The 22,653-nt window shown below is 37.1% G+C and overlaps 2 protein-coding genes across 7 annotated transcripts; one reads left to right on the top strand and one right to left on the bottom strand.

The window, feature by feature from the left end:
- Positions 1-1,191: 1,191 nt before the first annotated feature.
- On the bottom strand, positions 1,192-8,461 carry TPBG (trophoblast glycoprotein). 5 transcript variants are annotated; one of them, XM_036219725.1, is made up of 2 exons: positions 8,269-8,461; positions 1,192-7,002 (listed from the first exon to the last, which is right to left on the bottom strand). In XM_036219725.1, exon 2 carries the CDS (start codon positions 6,672-6,674, stop codon positions 5,412-5,414), a length of 1,263 nt encoding a protein of 420 aa, XP_036075618.1. In that variant the 5' UTR covers positions 6,675-7,002; positions 8,269-8,461; the 3' UTR covers positions 1,192-5,411. The 5 variants fall into 5 exon arrangements, with proteins under 5 accessions (XP_036075618.1, XP_016005089.2, XP_016005087.2 ...); XM_016149603.2 differs by lacking the exon at positions 8,269-8,461 and adding an exon at positions 7,866-7,979; XM_016149601.2 differs by lacking the exon at positions 8,269-8,461 and adding an exon at positions 7,731-7,855.
- Positions 7,427-8,590, top strand: LOC118601751 (translation initiation factor IF-2-like). 2 transcript variants are annotated; one of them, XM_036219733.1, is made up of 2 exons: positions 7,427-8,020; positions 8,468-8,590. In XM_036219733.1, the coding sequence occupies exon 1, from the start codon at positions 7,436-7,438 to the stop codon at positions 7,922-7,924; it is 489 nt and encodes a 162-aa protein (XP_036075626.1). In that variant the 5' UTR covers positions 7,427-7,435; the 3' UTR covers positions 7,925-8,020; positions 8,468-8,590. The 2 variants fall into 2 exon arrangements, with proteins under 2 accessions (XP_036075626.1, XP_036075620.1); XM_036219727.1 differs by lacking the exon at positions 8,468-8,590 and adding an exon at positions 8,099-8,295.
- Positions 8,591-22,653: the final 14,063 nt, after the last annotated feature.

The following is a 22,653-nucleotide window of genomic DNA, read 5'->3' as shown; positions in this document are numbered from 1 at the left end:
ATAGTCTTCTAACAGTTAACTAACTATTGTAAAACTGAGAAAAACTGCTTCATATAGAGAAATGTATATTTGTACACTTACCCACCTAATATTTCAGTCAGTCTAATTCTCCAGTGTGCAAGCAGTCACCTTGAAATGTTATGTATTGTGGTTCTCCTTGGGGGAAAAAAACAAAAAGTAATAGAAATAGGATTGTGGGGGTAGCGGGGAAGGGAGTAGGGAAATCTATAAATTTCCATTTTAAAATAAGCCTATCTTGATGGCATCCTCAGGTTCTTTAAAACATATTATTAAATTTTTATTTTTCACGAAAACTATTATAGCTGGTCATATTTTAAGCTTTTGCTTCCTTGAAAACAATTGTATCCTTACATTAACCAAGTTAAACTGTGAACCACAAATAACCCCTATTATGACAAAATTTCAGCTAAACATAAACTGCATTCCTGTTTTTATGAACATTTACATACAAGTTTGTGGTATATTAATCATGATTTTTAATCTTAAACCACATTTTCAAGTAGCAAAGCAAACCTAATTTCCTATGTAATACATTAAAAGATACTGATCATAGGTTTATCTCAAAATTCACATAAAGGAGAAAACTTTTGTGATCTGTGGCATACATACTGTGATTGAGAATATAGGGACTGCCACGTTTGGTCCTACATCTATGTAAAGAAAGCAAATGGGCCCATCAGCAGCTGTGCTGCCAGGGTTTGGCCGGTAAGGCCACTGGTTTTCCAGGGTGATAATGGATTTGCATTGATTTAGATTCCCTGTTTGGTCTAGGCCCTCAGAGGATGGGTTACAGCAATGCACCTGGAGTGGGCGTGGCCTGAGAGGGCAGACCAGAGCATGCAAAGCTGACTGTCTCACCTGGTGACTAATGACTGACTTCATGGCCATGAACTTGGTCTCATTTGTTTAGTGTTCTCACCAGCTGAGCTAACTCATTTTTTAAGATAGAATTACACAAGCTAGCACAACTTTCCAGAGTTTTATTTTTTCTTTTCAAAAGAATTATCACCATTAAACTAACAAAATATTTTCTATCATATTATAGACTCAGAGGAACTTCGTAAGATTGCTATGACAAAGTCATTTCAAACATATTTAAGCATATTCCGGGATCTGAAGCATACTATAAAATTTAGAGCCAACCGAAACAATGAATGAGAGCAAAGCAAAAACAAAACCATGGCAATTGCCTTTTTTTATTAAACATGGGAATTTCACAGGTCTCAAGGTAGATTATTAATAATGCCATCATGTGGGGGGAAAAAGAGCACTAGAGGCGGAGTCTGGTTGTCATTATATATGACATGTCACAATTAACAATTTCTTCATTTGTAGAATGGGAAACTGGGCTTGACACATCTAAGAGCCCTTCCAATTTTGAAATACTAAGAATTCATGTCTTTTTGTAAAAATTATATGAATCATATATTAATATATTTTTTTAAATCTAGATATTTTTAACCCATGACACAGAGCTGCTAAAATGTTTTAAGATACAATACAAAATAAAGCAGCCTGTATTTTTGAGTAAAATGTTTCTAAGGATAAGAACAGAAAAATAGCTGTACAAAACATCCTCCAAGAGCTGTTTTTCTCCATCTAGAAGACAAGATCGCCTGCACAATACAGAATATATTTTCTTAAACTAATTATTTCAAGTGTAGCATTGCAGTTTTACTGAAAGATTTTAAAGACATTGTCAGAGTATTTTTCATATATTACTAGAAATATAATTTCCTTCTTTTCTTCTCCTTTACTGTGAAAAATCCTTGCACAAGTGTAAAAGTGAAACGTGAATCTCATCTAATAAATATCTGTCTTCACTTTATGATGCTGCTCTCTAAAAATTGGATAATTTAATGGATTTTGGAGCAGGAAGAAAGCATATATCAAACTGTTTTTAACCTTGTACATCCTCATGGTGTCTTTTTGTGTAGACTTTAGGGAAAATTTTAAATGGAAAACAGAAATGATACAAAAGATCCCCAGACTAGAGCTGTAAAGCCTCTAATGTCCTCAAGAATGTTAAGCACAGTATTGGAACATTAGACCAGAAGGGACAGAAGAAAATAGAATCCTAAGGAAATAATCAGTTCATTTGAACCTTTTTTTTTTTTTACATCCACTTTAATTAGACAGAAAACAAAGATGTAAGTTATTTCTAATTAAATATTGAGGTGTGCATAATCCACATTTGCTGCCAATCAAGATATTTTAAAAGGATTTACCATATGTGATTTGCTCATTTATTTCCATGAAGCCTTTCCTTGCCTTTGGAAAAAAAAAAAAAAAATCATCTCTTATTGATAGTATCAATTTATGTAGCTCCTTTTGCTTTAAAAAATTTTAGCAAATGTACTTCAAAGTCTACTTATTTTGTAAGAAAAACCTGTCAGCTGTAAGATAACATGTGCCTGATAGGTCACCATTATTACATGGGACAGCAAAACTGGTGATACATATATTAAATGCTGCAAACTGAATGGTTACATTGAAAGGGGGGTGTTACAATTCAGGGGCAAATAGCCATATTATCCTAAAATCTTGCCACTTTAAGTTAAGATTTATTGGACATGTTAATAGCTTTTAAATCGAAAGATTTATCAAGTGCTTAAGTTTTTAAGTACAGGTATTCCATGCTTTTTGAAAGTTTGAGTTAGGCCACTTGACTTTTACAAAAGACCAGCTTTAGTACCTGTTTCCCACTAACCGAAAGAAATTTGAAGATTTTTGCTTTTAAACTAATGGTAATTGCTTCTTCACTTTACATCATTTCAGCCTTCAGAAGTTTTCATTTGGAATACTCCATTTTCAGGTTGCGGGGGAAACCTGTATTCTTCTAACTTTCTTCAAATGAAACTTGTAAAGGATAAACGGTGTTTTCTCTGAAACCTTTGTTAAGCTGAGTAATAGTGTATTATCAACCAAAATAAATTTTTTAAAATGGATTACTTGTAGGTTTCTAGGATCAATAATGCATAATGGTACTAAAGAACAGTGCTTAATACAAGTACACTTAAAATGATACTTTTAATTTCATTTTTCTTATATTCCCTTGTACTTATTGGATTTTTATAGCTCCTATCTTCAAGGATCTCAAAATGCCTTATAAGCTTATAGACTTAGAGTATGATGACTGCACAATACCAATTGTTTTCAAACAGTAATATTTTTTACCTTAAGAATGTTCTATTGCCATGTACTGGAAAATAGCAAGGAGCGATGTGATAGAAAAGAGCAGTGGCATGTTGGGAAGTTTATACAGAAAAAGAAGCAAGGGAATGAAAAAGAAGCAAGGAATTATAACTGAAAAAAAAGCCATCCACCTAACAGGTGAAAACTTGGCTTCACTTCATCAGATTCTGCTTCAGTGAGTTGATGATGAGAAAAGCTAGACTAATGAAACTACTGCCTTCCTGGATCTAGCATAAAGCTCAGTTTGTAACTGTTAGATTATCACATGATGGAGAAATAATTCTGAATAGTGACTATAAATATTACAACTTGTTTTCTACAATATCAGCATACTTACTAATGAAAGTCCATCAGCAGTTTATTCCTAACATGTGTGTGCTCTTATTACATGTTTTCACTATTTTTGGCGCGCTCATATCTTTATCATTCTTCGGAAATAATGGCAAGCAGCCAGTTTATGAATTCCTGATGAACACTTAAAACGTTTAATGGAATGTTAAGTACCATATATTTAACCTTTTCATAGGACCTGAACTATAACCATAAATAATAAATGTTACATTTTATAAAATACCTTACGAAAGTTAATATAGTTAAAACTTCATATTCTGACTGTATAGTCTAATCTACACAAGGAACAGGTTTCATGATTTTAGCCCTATTTTGAACACTTCTGAATTTAACTCAGAGAATATCAATTGATTAACCAATTGCTTTTATTTAAACCTAAATGAGATTTTATTCCTCACATAGAGCTTATCTAAATCAAAATATCCTCACATTTATAAATACCGAACTAAATATAAGAACCTAAGATTAGTTGAGACACTTGTTTATGAACACATACATTTATCTCTGGTTATTTCCTCAAACTCCTACCCTATCATAACAATTTTTTAAACATATTAGCAGGGTCTCTGATAAACTATCCACTGTGTATATTCCATTTTGTCTTTTTAAAAAATATTCTCAAGAAAGTCTAAGTTTCAATTTGTATTATGATCTTAGGAAAACTTTATATTTTAAAAACTTTTAGTATATTCTACATTTAAGACACTTAATTTTCATACATTTATTTGCACCATATTTGTTTTATACTCTAAACACCTATAGAACAATTTCATATGGAGAGTTTAAGTAAATAATTTTGTTCTAGCCTAAAAACTTAATCTAGAAAAAGCCCCAAACTGTGAACTGTTTATCATACAGAATTCTTCCCTCTTAACCAACTTTGTAATGCTCTCACAAAGTTATTTCTTGAATAGCATTAACTTTAGGACCATAGGAAGTCTATTCACATAAATATTCAAATTTTCTAAATCCGGAAAGGATCCACCATCTCGAAATTATCTCCAAAGTCTATTTATATAATATTGCTCCAGTTTCATTCTCAGCTATAACTAATACCTTAATTTTCACTGGAACCAAGACCATTCAATATCAGTATCCCTCATCCATTTTTTCAAATATCAAACTTGAACACAACTGTAATTCTTTTAAGAATCTTTATTGATTTTTTTTAAAACAATTTAGCCTGTTGGATCTTGATGCAGTTTATAAAAAACCTTCCGTATAGTTTTATGTAAACTGCAATCAAAAATGTAATTTACTTAGTCAAAGAAGTTATCTGAAGTTGCAAGTTATTTTTTGTAATATGCAGAACAGTAAAATGTAAGCATGCTCTCGGATGCATGTGCTCCAGTGTACTATGGAGTTACTTTGAAGAGCTTGCTAAGGTCTGCAGGCAGTTTATAGAATGCAATCATTTTCTCCACAATTTAGGTACATGAGAATAAAACTTATACTTAAGAATAGAGTATTTTTCTCAAAAAAGTTGAGGCAGCTTTTGTTGAATGCTGTCTGTGTGGGTACACTTGGCTACATCTTGAACTGTGCTAAGAGAAACAGACAGCCAGGAGTCCGTGTTCATGCTGAAACTTGAAAAATCCCTCCTCTTGTGTTAAGGAGTTCCAAGAAAAGGAAGAAGGTAAAAGACTATGCAATTGTTCATCATCTTACAGTAATAGAACACACCAAAAAACTTTACATGACAAGGGAGGAAAGTCCCTTCACTGCTTTCAGTCAAGGTCAGTGGTGTCTATAGTGGGTAGTGGAGATGGAGCAAGCATAGGATGGGATAAAGCTTAAGTCTACATCTCATGCATAGCAGTCTTTGTTTTGTCCGTGAATGTCTCTCAGACATCCGAATTAGAACTGAGGTTTGTTAACCTGGGGTCCGCATTGATTTCGTATCTGTAATGATACCCTTCCATGTGATCCCTGCAGGCATCTCTGATGTTATGCATCCACTTTTTTATCCCCTTGCGGTTCAAATATAAAACCAGTAGGAAAATCGCGCCTATCAGGGCTAAAACAATACCTAGGAAGACATAAGAAGTCTGCAGGGATGGAGGGGGGATAGGATCACAGTCCAGGTCTGAGCTGTTGAGTTCCAAGAGGACCCGATTCCTCATTTTTTCAGGGAATGCACAGGTGAGCCTAGCTTTGCCCTGCACGACCTCTGTCTCCTTGAGCCAGGCCACCATGTCCACCATGTGGCAGTCACATACCCAGGGATTGTTGTCCAGAAAGACCCTGACTTGGGGCAGGCCCTGCAACTCTGCCAGGGTACTGTTGTGAAGGACCTTGAGAGTGTTATCCTCCAGGTGGAGGCTTTCTAGGTGTGTCAGGTTGCGGAAGGACACATAAGTCAGGCTCACCAACGAGTTGTTACGAAGGTCCAGGTGCCTAAGGTCGGGCATTTGTGCCAGAACATCGCGGGGCAGATAGAGCAAGTGGTTGCTGGTCAGCTCCAGGCGGCGGAGCCCGCGCAGAGCCTGGCCAGCTCGCAGGGCCGCTGCCACCATACTTTCGAAGCTACGGTTCTCTCGATCGAACTCAGGGGGCAAGATGTGGTTCAGGATCAGTTCCACCAGGGGGCTGGGGGCGGAGGCGCTGGCGTTGCTGCCCGAGAAAGCGAAGGGGCTGAGGTCGTCCAGAGGGTTGTGGCTAAGGTCGAGCTGGCGCAAGCTGGGCAGTTGCTCGAAGGCGCCAGCGTGCACCTCCTTTAGGCGGCTGCCGCTGAGGTTGAGCGCGGCCAGCTCGGCCAGCGGCGGTCTGCGCGCGAAGGCGCCGGTAGGGAGCACCGCCAGCTGATCGCCGGTGAGGAAGAGGTTGCGCACATAAGGGGGCAAGTCCGCTGGCACCTCGGTCAGGTTACGGTTAACGCACTTGACGGTGCGCGCCGCCTCCGAGCACTCGCACGGCGAGGGGCACTGGCCCGGCAGCTGGGGCTGTGCGGACACGGCGGAGGCCAGGAACGGCGCAGAGGAGGTGGAGGAGGTCGCCGAGGAGGTGAGTGAGGACGAGGAGACCCAGCCCAGGAGGACCAGCGCCAGCCGCGCCAGCCACAGCCGCGCGTCCCCGGCGGCGGGGCCCCAGGAGCATCCCCCAGGCATCACGGCACGGGTCTCCCCGGAGCTGGGCTGGGACGGAGCCCGCTCCGAAGGCTCGGGAGCTGGGCCCGGAGGGCGCCGGTCGGCCGGAGGTGTCTGGAGAAAACTTTCCTCTCGTGGGAGCCGAGGAGTGGCTCAGCAACCAGAACTTGGCTAACCCCTTCACCACCGGGTATTCCCCTCCCAAGGCCGATTCCCCTGCCCCTTCCCTCTAGAAAGTACGCACAGCGGCTCTGGACACTCAACTCCCAATCCTCTTCCTACCGCCGTCCCCGGGTTGCCACCTCCTCGCCTCTTTTGTTGGCGCCTTTCGCTGGATCCGCTGCAGGACCTGGGACAAGTGGGAGAGAAGCGTGAGGAGCGGCAGCGGCCGCAGCTCCCCGAGTGCGGAAAACGGCCTAGCCAAGCCAAGCCGTCCCCACTCAGTCCCCAAGATCTCCCTCCGAAAGCCCGTCCGGGCCTCGCTCCCCGCCCCCCACGCCACCCCAGTCCCACGCACATCCTTACCCGCGAGAGGGGCGCGCGTCCCGAGACAGAAGCGCAATCTACCTTCCGCCCTGGCCCACACTATATATACCCATCCAACCTCCCGCCCTCCTCCTTTCGTTATCAGACTCGTCCCCCGCGTCTAACTTATTGCTTAATCCCCAGAGCCTTCCCGACCAAACTTCTCACTCTCCCAGCTCCTTCCCTCACCGCCTCCGCGGACGACGAGCCTTCCGGGTCTGCGCCCCCGCCCGGACCTCTCTTCCAGGTCCAGATGGATGAGAGGGAAGTTTCAGGTTACAAGAGTCTTCTCATCTCCTTTCGTACCCTCTCAGATTAACAGAAGGCGAAGGACCCCACAGCAGATGACACCCCACCCCCACCCCAGCCTGAGCTTTCGCCTGCTCCTCGGATCCCAGAGGGGGTTCCAGTCATCTCCAAAGAGGAGGGAAGAGGCCGCGAACAAAGCAGCGGTGAAACCCAGGACCTACGCTACTCTCCCGCCAGAGGAAGGGAGGGGCCCCGGCGCCGCCTCCCGATTCTCGCCAGCGCGGCTAGCTCCCAACCGCTCACCTCCGCGCCCGCCACCTCCAGAGACAAGTCCGAGTCCCGCCAGAGTCGCGGCGACTTTCCGGCTCCGCGCGGCGGGCGCCGACTCTCCTAGCACCCCAGCCCCTGGCCCAACCTCCGCATCTGGGAAAAACCAACCTGGGGGCAGGGGAGGGTTAGGCCGGCCGGAGGTACTTCTGTCGCGCGGCCAACCTTGACAGCCCTCGGCAGGGAGATTTGAGAAAGGAGACTGGAGGGGATCAGCGCTGCGCGCCTCCTCCTGGTGGAAATTGACGAGGAATGTGCGGGAAAAGGTGAGGGAATCCCTCTCTCCCCCTCCCCGGCATCTTTTGGTGGTTCCTTATTTTGCATACTGTATTTACCTTGGACAGGAACAAAACCGCTAGTGAATCTCGTGGAATTCACCCCGATTCACACTTAGGGGATAGATTTAGGCATGACAGAGCAGCGCGAAGCAATAACATAAAGAAAGGAGCTGAAACTGTCCCGTGGCAGCCGCAAAACGCCCAGCAAGCTGCAAGGGAACTTCAAAAAGTCTTACCATCGGAGTGATACCTTAGGCGCCAACTTCAGATTTAGGCGTAAAGAGTGCGTCCCCACCTGTCCTGCCCCCGCACATCTTAACAGTTATGGAACTTGTGAAAAGAGAAAACCAACTTTAAGAAAGAAAGGAAAAGGTTAGTGGAGAAAAGATTCATACTTGATTCATTAGCTCTTTCTCCTCCCCAAATTAAAAACAGAGGGGAGAAAATTGCAGCCAAAGCATCCTAGAAACAAAAGACAAATAGTAACGACGTGAGTCACCCGGAAAGTGGACCCGCCCTCCTTACCAGATGTGGCAATAGTGTGTCTTTGCATGTTACTTAAACTGGGAGAGTTCACGGGGTGGGGGGTGAGGGGGCGGCGGAAGGGAGAGAAGATGCTTGGCCCTAAAGTCTAACGCCCTAGGGGGCGCCCCGCAGGCAGGGGAAGTGGAGAGGATGGAGTTGGGAAAGGGACAGATTGAAGGATCTGTTACAATGGAGAGGTTTGGGATCCTGAAAGCTCTATCCTTGCTCTCTCAGTAACTCTGTATTCCCTCTGTCCCAATCAAATAATTTCTTTGAAAGGGTAAGAAGGTACTGTTATTTCAGGCTTCTTCGTTTTGGAGAGAAATCGCAATTAGAGAAAGAGTTGAGGAAATTAAGATTTGGTAATAAAAGGATCAAGTAAGGAATGCTGAAATTTGTGTCTGTGACTCGTGGGCTTAGTGTGAAGAAAGGCCTTAACTCCCAAGTCCATTTCTGATTACTTTTGTGGCAAGAGATAGTCTGCAGAGCCAACAGCAAAAATGGTCCAGACAAGGCCTGAAGGGTTTGGAGACTGCAGAGATTTGAGCAAAAAGCCAGTTTCACTAATTTGCATCTTCAGCACATTTATCTAAATCCCTTTTTCTTATTTTTAAAAGTGTTTTGCAATATGAATGTGAAACACTTTGAAAAAAGAATCTCAAAAGCTGTGACTGTGGTGGTAGTTACATAAATCTATACACAAGTTAAAATTCTTAGATATATGTACACCAAAAAAGAGTCAATTTTACTCTGGTAATTTTTAAAACAAAATTAATTACTCATGGGGGAAAAAATGTAGTAATGTTCCAGCGTATCAATTCTGATTGTGATGCAAAGAGCGACTGCTCTGTTAAGAATAAGCAGCACTTTAGAATTTGGAAAGATTATATATATTCTCCCCTGATCCTCAAAACAACTTGCCAGTGTAGATACCATTAGTATTATTGTCTTGTTACTGATACTGTTTTTTTAGTTTACAAATAAAAAAACAAAACTGGGTCTCCGAACTAATAATAACTAGTATTGACCGAGTGCCTTTTCCTTGCCAACCCCTGTGCTGATTACTTTACAGAAATTGTATCATTTACTCTACACATCGGTATTCAGGTAGGTCCTCTCACTCCAGTTTTACAGATGAGAAGTATGAGTCAAAAAAAATTAGGTACTATAGTCCCCCCTTATCTGAGGATGATACATTCCAAGACCCTCAGTAAATGCCTTAAAGTGTGGATAGTACTGAAACCTATATAATCTATGTTTTTTCCTATATATATTCATACCTATGATAAAGTTTAATTTATAAATTAGATACAGTAAGAGATTAACAATAATAAAATAGAAAAATTATAACAACATGCTCTAATAAAAGTTATGTGAATGAGGTCTCTCAAAATATCTTACTGTACTGTACTCACCTCTTCACTTAAAGGAAACATGTAATGGCTTCCCTTTGGCATATCCCTACTCTTGGACTTTAGGGCCATTATGAAGTAAAATAAGGGTTCCTTAAACACAATCACTGTGATACCATGACAGTCAATCCGATAACCAAGATGACTACTGAGTTCTATTCCGAGTGGGTAATATATGCAGCATGGCTACACTGGACAAAAAGATGGTTCTCGGCCAGGGCAGGACAGCACGTGACAGTGTTAAGATTTTATTATGCAGAACAGGTATGCAATTTAAAACCTATGAATTGTTCATTTCTGGACTTTTCTATTTAGTATTTTCTGACCGGAGTTGACTGCAAGTAACTGAAATCTCAGAAAGTGAAACTGCAGATAAGGGGATACTACTGTAACTTTTTCAAATGAATGGCGGAGATGGGGACCAGGCCCCGACCTGTCTGCCTTTCATATATATTCCACATTCTGCCTCTAGGCAAAGCTAAAGAGTTTGTGCAAAATCCTACTTTTGTATACCAAAGCCTCGTCCCTGGTTCTCTTTCCCCTTCTTTAATTCCTCCAACTCCCTGCAGCTGGCAGTTGGTTATGGCTACTGAATCAGGACCAGAAACTTGAGTCATTTCTAGCTCCACCACTTACTGTGTAACTTCTATAGACCTGTTTCTTAACCTGCAAAGTAGAAACACTAATAAAACTTTAGGGCATTTCCATGAGAGTCAATATATGTAACACACTTAGCAAAACTGCCTGTTGTTATTGTGCTCCCCTTAATTACTCTCCCTCTTACCATTTACTGCGCACCCACTATACCTCTGTAACTGTTAGTGATAGGAGTGCAAGGATGAGTAGTTTATGGTCTCCATGAGTAATATTGCCCAATATAGCAAATAAAAATTGAGGATGCCCAGTTAAATTTGAATTTCAGATAAACAATAAATCATTTGCAGTATAAATATGTCCTGTGCAATATTTAGGACCTACTTATACTAAAATAATTCATTGTTTACTTGAAATCCTAATTTGACTGGGGGTCCTTTATTTGATTTGGCAGCAAAGGAGCTCATCACCTGGTAGAAGAAACAGACAGAAACAAAAGCTTTCAATGCAGAACATTGAGTACAGTTTGGTGTGTGTGTATCTTTTCAATCTCTCCTCTCTTTGTATATGTATTTACTTCTGTTTCTGCTATTTTTGGTATGAATAGGATCATAGAATATGTATTACATATAACTTTTCTTATTTTAAAATAACCATATAGTGTTTTATGTCCATGCAGGTATGCTTTCTTCTTTTTTAAAGACTGTGAAATATTCAATATGTAGATTGTTATATCACATTTTTTAACTGCCCTACTGAGAGACATTTAGATCAGTAACTACTTTTTAAAGTTTCCCTCAAGTGAGAAAAGCTTACAAGGATTAGTTCTATTTTGATTGTTGTCAGCATTTAATTATCCTAAATTATCATACTTGCCTTACTCTTGACAGCTTGAAAATTTTTTGTGCATGATGCTATTTACATGCTCTAAAGCAGGACAGGGATTTCAGAGCATATTTTCCCTTATTTATTCTTCCATCCCAAATTGAAATGAAGGAAAAATCTGAATGTCCTGATGGTGGAGAATCAATTTCATGTGTTTCAATGGGTCACTTTGTAGCCTCCAGGAAAATGTCTCTGCACTATCATTTATTTGGTGGATTTTTTCTACCAGAACCATTTTCCTTGTAATGACCCAAAGGAAAGTCATTAATAAATTATTGAAATATTGCTGCTAAATCTTGGAAAGGCAAGGAATTATGTAGCATATTAAAATAAGATGAGTTATTACAGCTACCCTCATTGGTAACTAGCAGAGAGAGCCATGAGGCCCGGCATGGACAAACATCAGCATTATTTAAGACCCATTAATTTTGTTCTCTGCCTTAAATTAGCAAATGAATTGATGAAGAAGAACATTTTGAAAAATATCTTTAAAAAATGAAGTATTGGTAAACATCATACACAAATGTCATAAAGACATGAACCAATACTTAAAACCAGAAAAATCAACATTAGGGGCAATTCAGAAAAAAACACACATACACATATATACATTCATGGAAAAATAATTTTTAAAAATTATTATTGAAAAGAAAATTCTCATGAGCTGATTTCAAATCACTTTAGAAAGAAATGGGCTTTTTTGTCTGATATATAAACTAAGTAAAGTATAAAACATAAACTCATAAAATATTTGTTTTATGAACAAATACAATGGAGGTGGGAACAAGTAAAAGAAATATATAGCAAAGATATTTCAGAATTCATTGGAAATTAAATAAATACTAAAGAAAGAACGAAGCTAAAAGGTTGTAATAGACTGGAGAGATTAAACTGGATGGAAATATGTGATTCTTCAAGGATGAGAAAATATTAAAAGGTAAATGGAAATAATTATATAGTAATCTGCACAACTCTCTAAATAGCTAACATTACAGTCATTCAACTAAGTGTTTAACTTTTTGAGACTTTACCATTTGTCCTTTATCTATTTGATGTTCTTGGGATAAAAAAGTAAATAAGATAAAAATCCCTGCCATCAGAGAATTCACAGTCTAGTGACAGAGGCAGAGTATCTAACAGTTACAAACCATATGGTAAGTGCAAGAGTCAAGGGAGGAGTGAGGAAATTGTTGGAGAAGGTTTCATTGAGTAAGTAATGCTTGATTGCATTTTAAATTATTAAGAGCTTGCCAGACAGCAGATCGGCAAGTTAGTGAAAAGACTTAGAGAACTAGTTCCGTTCTAGGGACCACATGGTTGAAGAGCACAGCATACATTGGGGGAAGTGGTACAAGGTCAGATTTGAAATATGGTGAGATCAGATTACTGCCCTCTATCCTAAAAAGTTTGACTTTATCCTATAGTGCCGGGGAGCTTCTGATGTTCAGCAGAGGAGTGACATGATCAGATGAGCATATTATAAAGATCATCTTTTCTGTCTGTTTTAGGGGTGAATTATAGGCAGAGAAAACAGGATAGGGAGAGAAGTTGGGAGGGCCACATGATGTTGAAGAACCAAACTAAAAACAGCTGTAAAAGATTGGTAAGAAGGGAACATTATATAGACCAGTATTACTGAACAGGGTGACACTGCCCCTAGTGGGCATTTTGGGTACTTGTGGATCCATTTTTCTGGTTGTCACAACAATAGGTAAGAGCTACTGGTGTTTAGTGCGTAGGGGCCAGGAATATTAGACATGCTGTAATTAGAGGGACAGTATCATACAATGAAAAGTTATTATTCTACTTCCCACATAACCTTCAAATATCAATCTAGACATTCTTATAGATAAAAAACCTGATTATAATCATCTCAACCTAGACACAACTCCATTTTACATTTAAACTGCAAATACTTACAGTATGTTTTTAATATACCCTGAGTTTTCCAGGAATGCAACTACTGTGTTCATTGAAGGAAGAATAGATATTGTTTTATTTGGAACTTGCCCAAAATTTTATCGCTGGCAGTGGTAGCTATTCCACTCACGCCATTTGAATCACCAGTACAACCCAACTGTATCATATGCATTTGTAGTTATTTCATTTACAGTGATTCTCATTTCAAAATATTTAACATCAAGAAAAATTATTTTCACTATTCACTTGAATATTGGTCTAGTTTTTCTTAAATCCTAGCCTGTTTATAAGAAGGTAGAAGTATATTACCGCTTCATTCTTCTAGTATAGTTACACCCAAACAGTTATATGTTACACTGCATATTACTTAATATTTATTATCTTTTTATTTCTACTTTTTTATTATAGTCAATATAGTATATATTTTAAAGTTTATGTTTTAAGGTACGTTTTATATAAAGAAGGACCTTTATAAAATATTTGTTTTAAAGAGGAAACTGATTTTTAAAGATTTAAAACAACCTATACAGATATTTAAGAGTTAGAATCTATAATTTTGGTGATTTATTCAATATAAAGGTGAGAATACAGACATTTATAATTCTAAACATTATAACATTATAGATAACTTCTATATTTTAAATTATGCCTGAAAGAAATTCTAATAATCCTAGATTGAAGAGTCAAATCTGACTGTAAGGAAACTGAAAGAGACCAAAAGGCTAGAACAGTGAAATTATTTGTTTAAAGAAGAACCTGGCTTATTTTGTTAAAATACTGTCTTGTCAAAGGAAATTGTGATAAATATTTAAATCAGCAACATTACCTAATATTCTTATTCTAATGTAAATTAATTCAACTTTGAAGGTGACACTGAAGATTTTCCATTTCTCTAGTTCTTACCCAAACTGGATTCTAAACCAAAACTGGAAGTCAGCCAAAAATGGGAGCAGTTACAATTGTAGCCACCATCCAAATTCAGTTAATTTCAATTAAATTTTATACAGTTCAATTAATGTTTACTAATGTGCCTTATTTGTAGTATTCACTTTATCTTCCAAACAGAGCTACCTCCAAAGCCAGAACTTTTTCTTAAAAAAATTTCTAATCCTGGCACATTGACAGACAATCTATTGCATGTCCATGGCAAAGATTCAGCAGATAGACTTGGGCCAGAGCTTGGTTACATGACTCAGGCTTCTCTAATCTATTTTATGTCTTACCCAGTGAGCTAAAGCACATAGGTCAGTAAGTGGCCTGCTAGCACTACCTGAAATATCTAAAGCCAATAGGTGAATATTTATCAGATTTAGTTTAGATCCCCGTGTAAAAGCCCAGGAAGAGAGGACTAAAAAGATGGTATATTTTGAAATAGTAATTTATCACATTACTTTGGCGGTGGAAATAAAGAAAAAGGAGTTAAAGAGTTTAACTAGGGAAATAAAATCAAGCCAGTGTCAAATCATATAGCCTAAACAATGTGGACGATGGTAGAATAAAGGAGTTGGGTGCAGAGTGCATGCCAAAGGATGCCTACATTGAACTTGTACAAAAGCCTGCCGAAAGAATGTGTGACATCGGCAGGTATTTGAACCCAGGAAGTATAGATGTGATTACATTTGAAAAGGTTTGATGTTCAAAATACGTTACAACAAGTGTGGCGCAGATACTGACCAGCAAGTGTTCAATAATCCACATCACCTGTAAACAATCCGTAGTGTTTTGTTGGTGCAAGCTGCCTAAAATCAAGTGTGTGTGTATATACTCACACACATGCATATGTAGTAGTCTCCCTTGATCTGTGGTTTCATTTCACTTTCCATACTTTATTACCTATGGTCAGCCCTGGTCCAAAATACTAAATGGAAATCCAGAGATAAATAATTCATAAATTTTAAACTTTGCACCATTTTGAGTAGCTTGATGAAATCTCATGTTGTGTTGCTCCAGCCTGCCAGAGTTGTGAATCATTCCTTTGTCCAGCATATCCACACTGTGTACATCCTCCCTTCCCATATTAATCAATTAGTAGCCATCTCAGTTATCAGATATTTGTTGTAGTATTGAAGTAATCATGTTCAAGTAACCCTTATTTTATTTAATAATGACCCCAAAGCAAGAGAGTAGTGATACCGGCAATTTGGATATGCCACAGATAAGCCATAAAGTGCTTCCTTTCAGTGAAAAAGTGAAAATTCTTGACTTAATAATGAAAGAAAAAGAATCATATGCTGTTCTACTGCAAAAACAAATCTTCTAATCCATGAAATTGCCTAGCTTATCAATTAGACTTTATCATAGGTATGTATATATAGAAAAAACATTTTATATAGGGTTCAGAACTTTCCACAATTTCAGGAATTTAATGAGGATCCCGGCACATATCCCTCATGGACTCCTTTCTATAATAGAGGTTTCTGGTAATCTCCACAACCACCCTCCACAGTATGGGCAATCACTCTGGACTTTTTCCATAATTTTCAAGCTTCACCATAAATAATTGGAAGCTTCTTCGAAATTAAAAAAAAAAAAAGCAGTTATGATGAGTAAATTGGATTTATTCATTTTTTATTAGATAAATAATTTTAGATGAGTACTTCTAAGCACTGTACTGAGAACCAAGGCTGCAATGTTGAATAAAATGGACAAGGGCCCTGATTTTATGAAAACATTTTTTCCACTAGTTTATTTAACTCAAGTATGGGAATCTAGTTGTCTTCTATTAAAATATTTTGTTATTAAATATAGAAAACACATAATCAACAACAGAAAATAGTGCAACAGAAAACTGCATACCTACTACTCAGCTTTACAAATCCCAACACTTGGTTTCTTTTTTAATTTTCTTTTGCATATAATTAATTGTACAACTTGGCAAGTTTTGACACATATGAACCTTGAAAATCGTCATTACAGTCAAGAAAATGAACATATTCATCACCCTCAAAAGTTTCTTCAAGACCTTTTGTAATCCCTCCATTCACACATGTCACCCTCACCCCAATCCATCCCCAAGCAACCATTAATTTGATTTCTGTCACTATAAGTTAGTTTGAATTTCCTAGAATTTTATGTATGTGGAATCATATAGTGTATGCTCTTTTTTATCTGGCTTCTTTCACTCAACACAATTAATTTGAGATATATCCATGTCGTTAGCAGTATCAGTAATTTATACTCATCCCATCCCCTTTTTTTTCTGAGTAGCATTCTATGGTATGGATATAGGACATTTTGTTTATTCCTTTCCCTGTTGGTGGACATTAGGACTATTTCCAGTTTGGAGCTATCACATAATAAGGTGCAATAAACATTCATGCTAAAGTCTGTGTGGACATATGTTTTCATTTCTCTTAGGTAAATAACAAGAGGTGGAATGGTTCTGTCACATGGCAGATTCATTTTTAACTTTTTCAGGGATTATCAAACTGTTTTCCAAAGTGGTTATACCATTTTACATTACCACCAACACTTAAGGAGTTTCAGTTGCTTCACATCCTTCCAACACTTGATAGTATTAGACTTTTTAATTTTAGATTTTTAAAAGGTGTGTAGTAGCATCTTATTTTTCTTTTAATTGATCAATGATGTTGAGCAACTATTAATTTCTTATTTGCCACCTGTGTATCTTCTTTTATGAAATGCTTAATTCATGCACTCATTTTTAATGAGCTGTTTTTTATTGAATTTTAATAATTCTTTACACATATATTCTAGCTATCAAGAAATAATAATAAATTATAGTTGTACGACTAGACAAATAGTGTTGAAACTCCAATTTAAGGGAAAAGTAAAGAATCTACAATCATCCAAGCAAAAAAATGGCACTTGTAAAGGAAGAAAAATCTAACTGATTTTAGAATATTTTTCTGCTCTATTAAATGATAGAAGAATTTGGAGCACTATGAATAGCCTGAGTTTTATAAAATAATTTATTTTTAAAAATATACAGTGCATTTAAACAGTTGAGAATTCAAAAGTAACAGAAAGGTATCCGAAAGAAAAGTCTCCTTCCTTTCTTGTTCTTCAGCTATCCAGTTAACCTGTCCACAGAAACCAACTTTTATCAGGTTTTTATATGTATTCTTCTTGTAGTTTAAGCACATATTTGAAAATTTATTTTCACAAATAATTAAACACTGCATATTGTTCTGTACTTTATTAGCTGAACCATAAGTTTCATAGATTATTCCTTATTAGTATAATAAAGAACTCTATTATAGGTAGATGATATCCACTGCATTAATGTATTAGCTATCTGTTGTTATGCAATAAGCTACCTCAAAAATCTGTGACTCAAAGCAACGTTCTTTATCAGTATAGTTTATGTACCTGTAGGTTGGCTGAGGATTGGATGATCTGGGTAGGACTTATTTGGCAAACTGCTATTTTGGATTTGTTCATGCTTTCGCAAGTTGCCTGGAGGATTCTACTCTAGGTTGGGCTTGACTGGAACACCTTATTTAAAGATAGTTCTGTTCCAAATGTCTATTACTTTCCTCCCAAGACCATTGACATAGCCTAGGCTTGTTCTTCTCATGACAACAGTAGAAGCACAAGAGAAAGCAAGCCAAATTCACATTAAGTCCTTTTTAGAATGCAGCTTGTATAATACCTGTCAACATGCTATCAGCTAAAGTGACTCATATGCTAAAGCCAGGAACAGGGAATTACACCCCACCCATAGTGGAAGAACACTGCAAAATGACATGGCAAAGGGCTTGAAAAAGGAAAGTCTGAAGAAATGGGGGCCACTGAAGCAATCTGTCACAAACTAATGTACCATAATTTATTTAAACAACCTCTTGTTGGAAGTTTTTCAGCTTTTTGGTATTATTAACAGTGCAGCAATTACGAATGAGTACATATGTCATCTTCCACAGATGCCAATATATCTCCAGGATAAATCCTTAGAAGTTGTTTAAGGATATAGGTTTTTGCAATTTTAATAGGTATTGCCACAGCACTGTTCAGAGATTGTTGTAATAATTTGTTCTCGCCAGCAATGTTGAGACTATGTTATCAATTTTTATTATCTTTGCCAATTTTGCACATGATAGTGTAATCTTTGTATAGCTCTGATTTGAATTTTTTAAATTATAAATGAGGTTGACAATCTTTTTAGATATTTAAAACATATATTTCCTTTTTAAATCCATCTGTTCATATGTTTTGCCCTTTGTTCCAATGAATTTTTTCTTTTTATAATTGATTTGTGTATATTAAAGAAATTAACACTTTAATAAATTAAGGGCACTCTCAAAAACAATAGCTCCTCTTACTAATGAATGACAAGCAGAACCAGAGGCCAGCCAGTTCACTAGAGAGAATCAGTGAAAGAGAGACCTAAGAAGAGCCCTCCTGAGTCAGGGCAAATCTCAGACTGGTCTCAAAAACTACCTCTGCTTGAATTTAATTGTTAAAATTTATTGTTTTAGTCAGCTTAGGCTGACATAACGACATACCATAGGCTGGGCAACTTAAATAAAATAAATTTATTTTTCACAGTTCTGGAGCCTGGAAAATCTAAGATCAAGGTGTTACTAGGGTAGGTTACATTCTGAGGCCTCTCGTCTTGGCTTGTAGGCAACCACCATTTCTGTATGCTCGCAGGATGTCTTCTTTGTGGGCAAGCAGAGAGAGGAGGCTCTTTCTCTTCTTATAAGAACACGAATCATGATGGTTCCACCCTCTTGACCCTATCTAAACCTAATTACCTCCCCAGGGAACTGCAAAACATTGAAAGAAAGAAAGAAAGAAAGAAAGAAAGAAAGAAAGAAAGAAAGAAAGAGAGAGAGAGAGAGAGAGAGAGAGAGAGAGAGAGAGAGAGAGAAAGAAATTAACAAGATGACGATAGTAAGTCCTTAACTGTCAATAATTACTTTAAATGTAAATGTTTTAACTTTTACAATCAAAAGACATAGAATTGCTGAATGGATAAAATAAAAACAGGATCTAATTATATGATACATATAAGAGACTTCAGCTTTAAAGACACAGGCCAAAAGTAAAGGGATGAAAATCAACATTCCATGCAAGTGGAAACCGAAAGAGAGTAGGGACAGCTATACTTATATCAGAAAAAAATTGACTCAATCAAAAACTCTAACGAAAGGCAAAGAATGTTTTACATTGTTTCCAAATAATTGTCCATCAACTGATTAATAGATAAACAAATACTACAGGTCCTCGAATAAAGTCATTTTGTTCATATCATTGTTTAGTCATAACATTAATGAGAAAAATTGATTTGTGGTGAGAGCCACTGTGTGGAATCAAAATGTTCTCCCCATGTCTGTGTGGGTTTTCTCTGGGTACTTCAGTTTCCTCCCACATCCCAAAGATGTGCACTTTGGGCTAACTAGCGTGTCTAAATTGTCCCCATCTTAATGAACATGGGTATGTATGTTGTTTTCCCTGTGATACAATGGTGTCTTGTCCAGGGCTGTTTCCGGCCTTGCACTCTGAGCTTCTGGGATAGCCTCCGGCCACTCACAACTCTGAATAGGCAGGTTGAAAAATAATTATCTTACAGTTTATTAATCATTCTTAAATGTATATATAGCTCACATTTATTTAATTGTTTAATATTAGAAATGTTCTGAGTCTTTGTTTAGAAGTTTAGTGGTGTTTTTGTGACCAGAAGTATGTTGTAGTAACCTAACTCTTGTTTATATTAATTAGACTATGGTAAAATTGATTTCATTATACGTTGTTTCACTTAAAGCCACAGTTTCCAAGAACCTATCAACATTAAGTGAGGACTTATTGTATGGTATATTTATGCAATGGTATATTTTATTACTTGGCAATAAAAAGAATGGAGTACTAATATATGCTATAACATGTATGAATGAAACTTGAAAACATTATACTATATGAAAAAAAAACCCAGTCAAAAGAGGTCACATATTGTGTGATTCCATTTATATGAAATATCAAGAATAGGCAAATCTATAGAGACAAAGTAGATCAGTGGTTGCCTCAGGCTGGAATTGGTAGTGGGAAAAGTGAGTGTCTGCTAGTAGAAATAGATTTCTTTGGGGATTGATGAAAATATTTTAAAACTGATTATGGTGATGATTGCATAACTGTGAATATACTAAAAAACTAAATGGATGAATTATATGGTATGTAAATTATATCTCAATAAAACATTTAAAAATAATGACAATTTTTATTGAGTACAATTGGTATATAACATTATGTAAGTTTCAGGTGTAAAACATAATTTAACGTCTGTACACACTACAAAGTGATCATCTCCAAAAGTCTAGTTGCCATCCTTCACCATACAATTGACTACCTTCATCCTCTTTTCCACCCCAATTTCCTTTCCCTCTGGTAACTACCAGTCTGTTCTCTGTACCTATGAGGTTTTTTTTTGTTTATTCATTTGTTTTGTTTTTTAGTTTCCACATATGACTGAAATCATATATTTGTCTTTAACTATCTGACATAATATTCTGGTGTGTGTGTGTGTGTGTGTGTGTGTGTGTGTGTGTGTATACCACATTTTCTCCATTCATCCATTGTGAACACTTAGGTGCTGTAAATATTGCTGCAATGAACATAGGGGTGCATATATATTTTTGAAATAGTGTTTTTGTCTCTTTGTATAAATACCTAAAAGTAGAATAGCTGGATTATATGGTAGCTCTAGTCTTAAATTTTTGAGGAATCTCAATACTGGTTTTCATAGTGGCTGCACCAATTTACATTTAGTGTATGAGGGTTCTCTTTCCTCCACATCCTCTTGTTTCTTGCCTTTCCATAATAGCCATTCTAACAAGTAAGAGGTAATATTTCATTGTGGTATTGATCTGAATTTTTCTAATTATTTGTGAAGTTGAACATCATTTCATTTATCTGTTGGCCATCTGTATGTCTTCTTTGGAAAACCGTCTATTAAGATCCTCTGCCCATTTTTTAATAGGGTTATGTTTTTTGTTGTTGTTGAGGTATATAGTTCTTTTTATATTTGGGATATTAACCTCTAATCAGATATGTGATTTGCAAATATCTTCACCCACTCGGTAGGTTGCCTTTTTGTTTTGATGATGGATTCCTTCACTGTGTAGAAGGTTTATAGTTTGATGTAATCACATTTGTTTATTTTTGCTTTTGTTTCCCTTGCCTTTGGAGTCAGATAAACAAAAATGTCACAAAGACTGATGTTGAGGAGACTACTGCCTATATTTTCTTCTGGAAATTTTATGGTTTGAGGTTTTACATTCAAGTCTTTAATTTATTTTGAGTTAATTTTTGTCTATGGTATAAAATGGTGGTCTAGGGTAATTCTTTTTGCATATGGCTATTCAGTTTTCCCAAACCATTTATTGAAGAGACTGTCTTTTTTCTACTGTATGTTCTTGGCTCTAATGTCTATATATATATATATATACATATATATATATGTATATATATGTATACATATGTATACACACACACACACACACACACACACACACACATATATATGGGTTTATTACTAACTTGGAGGTTGTGGCTGAAATATTTTTAAAGCATTGTCTAATATATGTTTTGTATGGCCAATATAACACATAAATTTTATTATAAGTTTTTTTTAGTCTTGGAACAGAATGAAAAAATGTACATATTAGATCACAGGTTGTACCTAATTTGAAAAGTACAGGGTTCCTAGTTATTTGAGCATGAAATATTATTTAATACAATTCTCAATAGCTTTGCTGAATTTTATTTTCTATTAAAATCTGGTATAAATTCATGTGTATAATCTCATTATAAATTGATTTTTGGTTAAGAGAAAAAGAGACCTAACACATAAGTTTCCATTTTATGATAAAATCTTTATTGAGGAAATATTTTCTTGTTCAAGAAAACTACAAAAACTTATTGTCAATACAAATGTTGCATAATTTTTGTTTCCAGTGCTTGCTTTTGTATTCCTGAAAGTTTATGGCTTAGAAACAGAACACAAGACATTCGATTTTTTTTAATGATTAAGAATTAGAGAAATATTCCGCTTTGTCTCTTGGGGGCATCTTTAAAACCCAGTATAGTTGTTACTGAGTTAAAGGCTCACTCAGACCACCCTGTCTTTTCTAAGCCCATTACTAAATTCCAACTGGTAGGCTTTCAAGTAGACCATGTTTAAAGAAATTTCCAGGGCAAGGAATTTGGACTAGGCTTAGCCATCATCACAAGAAATAATACATTGTTTAGTGCAGAAATAATTTTCTATCTTAGAATTTTTTTCCGTCCTTGGTGTTATTCTTACAGATCTTGTCTCTTTCCACCTTG

This window comes from Rousettus aegyptiacus, unplaced genomic scaffold, assembly GCF_014176215.1.
Source record: "Rousettus aegyptiacus isolate mRouAeg1 unplaced genomic scaffold, mRouAeg1.p scaffold_m13_p_1, whole genome shotgun sequence".
Lineage (NCBI taxonomy): Eukaryota > Metazoa > Chordata > Mammalia > Chiroptera > Pteropodidae > Rousettus > Rousettus aegyptiacus.
Note: the sequence above shows the minus strand (reverse complement) of the source record. Positions and strands in the feature narration are given on the sequence as shown.